This window comes from Rhineura floridana, chromosome 6, assembly GCF_030035675.1.
Source record: "Rhineura floridana isolate rRhiFlo1 chromosome 6, rRhiFlo1.hap2, whole genome shotgun sequence".
NCBI classification, from domain to species: Eukaryota; Metazoa; Chordata; class Lepidosauria; order Squamata; family Rhineuridae; genus Rhineura; species Rhineura floridana.
The window spans coordinates 7215160-7222890 of NC_084485.1; the positions used below are offsets into that span (position 1 = coordinate 7215160).

General features: G+C 47.4%; 1 protein-coding gene across 3 annotated transcripts in view; it reads left to right on the forward strand.

The window, feature by feature from the left end:
* CSNK2A1 (casein kinase 2 alpha 1) overlaps nucleotides 1-6275 on the forward strand; it is a 51783-nt gene extending 45508 nt beyond the window's left edge. For all 3 annotated transcript variants that reach the window (XM_061630888.1, XM_061630889.1, XM_061630886.1), the window contains 3 exons: nucleotides 414-562; nucleotides 1940-2026; nucleotides 3291-6275. In XM_061630888.1, coding sequence (XP_061486872.1) covers nucleotides 414-562; nucleotides 1940-2026; nucleotides 3291-3406 — 352 coding nt within the window. In that variant the 3' untranslated portion in view covers nucleotides 3407-6275. The remainder of the gene's footprint in view (nucleotides 1-413; nucleotides 563-1939; nucleotides 2027-3290) is intronic.
* Nucleotides 6276-7731: the final 1456 nt, after the last annotated feature.

The following is a 7731-nucleotide window of genomic DNA, read 5'->3' on the forward strand; positions in this document are numbered from 1 at the left end:
GGCACAACTGTCTTGTGTCTTGGAATGTCCATATCGATACTGCTTTATATGGCTTTGGTCTGTTGTTGCATTGCAAAATGCCAGTCTCTGAACTTGGCAGATTTGGCGAATGCTACTTTTCCCTCTCTGTACATTTACTTTGGTGGTCTGGCAGAGACATTTCCTTTCCTTTTGCTACTCCATTTGCACCTCCAAAATGATTAAACGGAGAAAGTACTTTACAAGATGCCTTGCACAGCGCAGGGGCTATAGAAATGACACAGCCTTCCTCCGAGCTACATGCTCTTGTATTCCTCCCATTTTTAAGGGTTATGGGTGACTTGTGGAAATATTCGTACACCAGTAAGGTGAGAAGAAGCCACCGGAGGGAGACTTATCTGTTCACTCTGCTTTTCTTCTTCCCTTGCTCACAGGCATTCCCGCAAGCGATGGGAACGCTTCGTTCACAGTGAGAATCAGCATTTGGTCAGCCCCGAAGCCCTGGATTTCTTAGACAAGTTGTTGCGATACGATCACCAGTCCCGTCTCACGGCAAGAGAAGCCATGGAACACCCTTATTTCTGTGAGTCTGGCCCTTATCAGGCCCAGCTTTCAACTCTTTCAAAGGGGCAGAGATCAGAGAGGGAAAAGTGTTGGAGATGTTGACAGCCATTTACAGCATGACTCCTCGGAACGCTCCACAAGCTCAATACATCAAAAAGGGCATCCTGAGTCTTGTGCCTTTTTTCCTTCCTAAAAAGCCATATTCCTGGTGAATGGCTTCAGAATTTGTATGGTAAAATCTCAGAAGCCAAACTGGGAGATGAGTATAATGTGGGGTGAGAACGAGACAGGGGAAGATAAGCTCCAATTCCTTCCCATCCTTGGGCTTCCCAAACTGCGTCCAACTGACTTCTGCAGTTTTCGTCAAGATGTTTCAAATTCTCTGAGAGCCCAAGGCTGGGAATGCCAGGCTGTGCAAGCAAGGATGTGTAATGCTGAGTAACTTGAAATTGCAAAATTCTGGTGTTAGGCACAGAGGACGTGTAGTATGGGCAGCAAGGGAAGAGAGTAGCATACTTTCCACGAAGAATCTGCCTCTTGAACCGCAGGTGATTTTGTAGTAGAAGCTGCTGCCTTGTTTCTCAAGATTTTGTCTCATGTTATCATGAGGGGTAGGAGCTTGTGGAAATAAGGATGTGTTGGGGGGGGTACCCCCTCCCCCCCTTCATGAATCCCCCTTGGATTTCCATGGATTCCAAATCACACTTTGCAGTTATCTGGCAGTGAGTGGGGACCCTGGTGACGGGTCCAGGTGTTTCTAGGAGGGCAGACAGCTTGCCTCTCAGTCACCCTGGCCTTCAGCACTTGGGATGGGTATGTTTAGGACCTACACTATTATCCGTGATTTTTTTAGGTTGTTTCTGTTTTTTATGTTTGTTAAAATTGCTGTATATTATTATTTTTTATTACCCGCCTTTTGCCCAAATGTCCCGGGAGGGGACGATGAGGATGATTGTAATAGTAATAATATTTTGCTCATTCAAATAACCTCCAGCTCTTCCCTGCACTGCATTATCCCTGGTTCTGCACCGGGAAAACGGGGGTTCTGTGATTTGTATGCGCTCTGCATATTAGGGAAAGAGGATAGCTCTGCATCTTTCGTGCCAGGCCCTGACTGCTGAAGTCTTACTAAGCCATATCTTTAGTGATTCAGCTTTTCCCAGCCTGCAGGCTGCCCTGTGCAACGTGAGATGCTCTGCCAGGCCTTCCCTTCCATATTCAGTCTCCTCTGTCCACAGCTTTCATGGCAAGAGGCTCTCCTTCCTAAATAAATGACACCTGAGATAATCAGCTGAGCCCGACACACAGTACCAAATTGTGTGTGGTGTAGTTAACAGAGCACATCCACCCCTGCTCTAATCCAGATGTGTGGCTTGTGCTTATGTGTGTTTTTCAGACCCCATAGTGAAGGACCAGGCTCGGATGAGCTCGACCAACATGCCGGGTAGCAGTACCCCTGTCAGCAGTGCCAGTATGTTGTCAGGTGGGTCAGCGATTGGTCGCGCTTGTGTCTTCATGGGCTCTTAACTGCAGCCTGAAATGGTACAGTCCAGGAAATGTTTGACCCTCCTTGGCTGCTTGTGTGATCTAGTGTGAAGGCATTCCCTGGAGGGGACATGCTGGCGAAGCAGACCTCTGCAGCCAGCAGGATTGTGCTTGGTGAGCTGAGGGTTCAATCCTGCTCAGTTTGAAGGTGTGTGTGTGTGTGTGTGTGTGTTGCCCTGCCGGGAACAGGCACATGCAGCCAAAGCTCCCGTCCCGTGATAGCCATAGATGCCTCTGTGTCGGCCTCCACCTGATTCAAAGTCCAAACTGGTTTGGGATTTGGCTGAATCCAGTGCCCAGCCTTGGGAACTATGACTCGCCACAAAGTACATGCCAGTGGTATTTGCCTGGGAATGCCTAGAGTGGAAGCGGGACCCAGAGGGCATGCAAGTCCGCAAGAGTAAGGGAGGGAAGCTCAAGGGTTGAGGTGTGTTGCGTGTGCAGGAGAGGGGAGGAGCAATGTTGTGCCAACCGTTTTGTTGATTTCATGCCGTTATGCTTTTTATTGATGGCACTACTAGATTGCTTTGTGTAGGCTTCGATACTGAAATATTAGTTTGTTGTTTTTGAATGCAAGCCACGTTACATACTTCTAAGGAGCAGCCGAAAGATGCGTGAAGCAAAAAAAAGTCCAGTCCCTGATGAAAGAAACTTCAGCTTGGTTTTAAAAGTTGACATGTTCAGTTCAGGGTTTTTCCTCCCTACCAGATGAAATCTCAAATGCATTAGTGGCTATTTAGCTATGTCTGACCATGTTCTGTGCCATCCATATGAGCCAGCCTAGCCAGTGGGCAGGGATGATGGGAGTTGTAGTCCAACAGCATCCGAAGGGCCACAGGCTCCCCACCCAGCTCTGGCCTTTGTATGTGGTACTCTCTCCTTCTCCATGTTGCCTAAGCATGGCTGTTGCTGTGTAAGAGCCAGTGTGGTGTAGTGGGTAGAGTGTTGGACTGGGACCTAGGAGATCAGGGTTCAAATCTCCACTCGGGCATGAAACTCACTGGGTGACCTTGGTGCTGTCACTGCCTCTCTCAATGCTGTCACTGTCTCTCAGCCTAATTATCTCACAGGGTTGTTGTGGGGATAACTTCGGGAGGTGTCAAGTGATTCTGTGATGGCCCAAAAATTCTCGGCCCTGATGTGCCTCCTGAGTAGAACTGGCCTCTTCCTGGCTCTAACACTCTCCTCTTTCCCCTCTCCAGGGATTTCTTCAGTGCCAACGTCTTCGCCCCTTGGGCCTCTAGCCGGCTCACCTGTGATTGCCGCTGCCAACACCCTAGGTATGCCAGTTCCAGCTGCCGCAGGAGCTCAGCAGTAGAGGATGACGTCCCTTCTCCTGGATGCCAGGCCGGAGCCCGGTTGGGGCCGAGGTCCCTCCGCCCCTTCCCCAGGACAGCAGCCGCAGTCGCTCATGCCCAGCGTTGTTGGGAGGGAGGGGGTGGAATGCGTTGGAGGAGTTATGTCTGAACAGTTGCTTGTGGATTTATAGTAGTTCAGTCATAAAAATATATATATATTATAGGCCAATTTCCCCCTCCCCCTTTTTTTACTTGAACTTTTCGTAACTCAGGGGAATCCCTGACAAAGCTTGCAGATGGAGTATTTCGTGGACAGGGCTTCCCCACCCTGTTCACCGCCACCCCTTCCTTCCTTAAGATCCAAAGTGAGACGACTCCAGGGTCTCAGTTCTTGCCAGTGAGCTCTTCTTCCCCCATTCCCTTTGCCGGCTGATGCCACATTGGGGTGCGAGTAGTGAGGGCCTCTGCTTTCCTTCCCTTTTGGGAATTGCTGAGTTGTGGTCCTTAAAAGGCAGCAGGGAAGGACAATGGTCTCTAAGCACCACCACGTTTTGTGTCTTTGTGGATGGGTGGAGTGGGAGGAGTTTCCATTTCCAAAAACAACTCTTCTAAGCGGCAGCAAAGGTTTGTGAGACTGCAGCTTTCTTGTAGGAGTTGGGTCTTCTCCTCTGAGCCACTTGGCTCACTGACACCTCACCCCCCCGCCTTGCATGCCTCCTTATTTGGAAGTCTTCAGGTTTCAGATCAATCAGAAGGAAGCCCGCTTGTGATCTCTGTGAAAGGTGCCTCAGCAAAGGGCAAATTATTATCTCTGTAAAGTTGCTCCCTCTCTGCTTCCTGTCCCCTCCCCACACAAGATCCCTCAAGCTGTCTCCCTGGTTTGGGCGTTTGGGATTGAATTTGTCACTGGGAATCTCTGTAAAAGTAACCCAGTCTTCTTGCTGGTTGCTCCCACCCAGACTGAACCATGGGAACTGACAACGGGGCATTCACCTGCCCACTCACTCGCCCACCTTTTTCCCTGTGCCATGTGGTGAGAGATGCTGTTGTGTGTTAGGTTTCCCCTCCGCACCCCGCCGCTTCTCCTTTTTTTAATGTAGTTCGCAGTCTTGTAAATAGATTTGGGTGGGGAAGAATGAGCAGCCTGCAACTTTAAAAAAGAGAAGAAAAAGGCAGCAACAAAATGGTAGACCTGTAAGAAATACTTACTGTGGAGAACATCTGCTTACCCCTCTGTGTGTGTATATATAAATCTTGTCCTTCCTATGCTGAAAGATCCAGTGTTGGAATTCCTTGCTGTAAATAAACTGTTGGGTTGTTTTTTTTTTAATTTATCAAAGGTTAGGTTTTAAGTTTCCTGTGCAGAGGTTCTTCCTGAGCCAATATTACACTTCTTAACACAGTTGCAGCCTCTAAACCATGAACCAGAGCTTGGGGCTCAGGCTGGTTTTCCTTCACAACAGTTTTGCACCTTGCACAGATTTGCTTTTAGTTGCGAACAGCACTAAGAAGCCTTACAGAAAGCATCTCACAAGCCAAAGCGTCGCCTGGAACAAAAAAGAAAGGATCCTCGGCATGCATTTTTCCTTGCACACCTCGGCAGCGCTGGGATTGTAGGATGGAGAGGGCGGGGTGGGGTGCACAGAAGGTGCTCTGGTTCTCTACATGTTGCTGTTCAGCACCGAATTCAAATCACTGACGGGAGAGACTGGAAGCGCATCAGCCCCTTCCCTTCTTCAGAATTCCCTCATCATTGGACAACCACTACAAGAGGCAGACTGCCTTGAGGGAGCGTCGATCACTTGATTTTAATATATGCAACTTTCTGGGTCGGGGTTAGGTAACCATGTGATTCTTCTTGTTTTCTTAACTTTTTCCTTCTTTTTTTTGTCTGGGTTAGGATGCTTTTGGTCTGAGCAGGAATGAATCTCATAGTGAAGAGCATGAAACCCTGAACTGTGTTCTCTCCCCCCCCCCCCCCCGGAAAGGTAGCTTGGAAATGGGAAATGACTTGTGGATTCACAAAACAGTAGCTTAAATCCTTGTTCACCTGTGGAAATTCTTGGTGGGTCGCAGTGGCAGTTCATGGCCTTTTGCTGATGGGAAAGCAAGTTGGTCTCTCCTCGACAACTATCTGTAGCTGTGAAAATTCAGCATGCAGCAAAGTTGTATCTGTGTTTGCACGAGCGTGGAGGGGCCTCCGCAGGACTCTTCAAGCAGGTGATCAATTTCCCTCCTGTCGATCTGTTTTTTAACTTGGCAAATGGGGCAAAAGAGTATCCTAGTGCCCCACCTTCTTGCAGAAGGCAGGGGAATCCAGGTAAGAGAACCCACCAAGGATGGAATCCCAGTAACTAATCAAACTTTAAACGAGAAGGTGACAGAGTGGAAGATTACCGATTCAGGGAGCGCGGCAAACAACTTTTCTTCTCTGTGCTTCATGCCAGTTTTGCTGCCCAAGCAGGCCAGCGGTCTTGAGAGGGCAGGAGGAAATTGCGGATTGTTAACAGCATCTGTGTTGTAAATTACCTCATCTGTATACCTTGTATCAGAACACTTTTTTTAAAAAAATTCTCAGCACTTCCTGTTTTCTCTGCTTTGTGTTAGATGGCGGGAAAATCAAATGCCAATATAATAGTCCTGTTGGCAACTTAACTTTTAAAATATTTTTTTTAAAAAAAGGTTTTTTAAATCTTGTTTGAAGTGACCCTTTTTATTTTTTATCTGTTGGAATTTAGATTATTATTATTGTTGGTTTGTTCTTTTCCATTTGAATTTATTGGTTGTACTTGTAATTGTTAAAACTAACCCTTAACTGTGCTGGGAAGAAGTTGTGCCATGGAGGTCTTTAATTTTTGTTTTTAAAATAAAATCATTGAAACTAAATTACATCCCAGCCACTAGTCAATACATTTAAAAGGGGTGGGTGGGGGCAGGGATCCTCAGAGCGGAAGATGCTTCTGCAAATGTCTCGTTTGGAATGAGTATATTGGATGCTGCTCTCTACTGGCCTGGTGGTTGCAATTAGAGAAGGGAAGACGTCTTGCTGTCCCTTTGACAAGGTCTCTGTTACTTAATGATGTGCATGTAGGACACGGAATATTGAGCTCAAGTTTCAGGAAGGCAGATTTCAACTGAACATCAGTAAAAACTTCCTAACTGTTAGAGCACTATGACAATGGAGCCAATGACCGAGGGAGGTGGTGGGCTCTCCAACCCTGTAGGCATTCAAGAGGCAGCTGGACAGCCAGCTGTCAGGGATGCCGTAATTTGGATTCCTGCATTGAGCAGGGGGTTGGTCTTGATGGTCTTATAGGCCCCTTCCAACTTTACTATTCTATATAGCAGTGTTTCCCAAACTCTTTTATTTTTTTGCTGCTGGACTACAACTCCCATCAGCCCCACCCAGCATGGCCAATGGTCAGGAATTATGGGAACTGTGGTCCAGCAACAAAAAAATAAAGTTTGGGAAACACTGCTATATAGAAATGCTTTCCAAAGCGACAAAGCATGGATCGTAAGACAAAAACTTCAGCTGGCATTATGACAAAGCCCATCCTATGGTATGAATTGTTTACATGGCCCAATGAAAAATGTCGTATGCACGGGGAACTTATGATGCCCTTTCTGGCTCTTGAGTTCAGGGGAAAACAATGTGAGAGGAAGCCGCTCCTGATTTCTGCGTGAGAGCAGGAGGGGGCAGAAGTGTTGCTTCAGAGGCCTACTCCCTTCTGTGTTCTTGGAATAGAGGGCAGTGTGAAGGTGAAAGAGGAATCTGAAGCAATTCTGTCTTCAGAGAAGCTGCTCGGGGTGGCCGAGAGGCTCCATAGAAATGTTTTCTGAGCATTTCTCTGTCTTCCATAAGGACTAGAAACTTAACAAAAGCTGTAGTTCCTAAGTTGCTGAATTTTGTGCTTGGTGTGCAGGGTACACCAGAGATTGATATGACTATATGTTTAGAGGGCAGAAAGGCAGGACACAGTTTTTTTAAAAAATACTACTTTGCTTGTTTGAGATGCTTGCTGGAGTCTGATGTTCAATTAGCTGCTTGGTTGTGATCATCATTGGGCTGCCTTGGGCCAAGTTGTTACTTCTAGAATAAGAAACGTAGAACAGTTTGTACACTGAAAAGGAGAAAGCAGAGGTGCTGAGTGACACACAAACACAGACAATATCCCCTGGCTGATGCCACTTGCCGGGTCTTGGATGTGTAGAAACTGCCCTGTAAGGGACTCTAGGGTCCTCACGGTCTGGTGCTCCACAGCAACCAGCATTCAGAGAGGGCTGCTGCTTCATCTTGGAGGTACCGCTATACAGCCATCACAACTAGGGCCCACTGATAGCC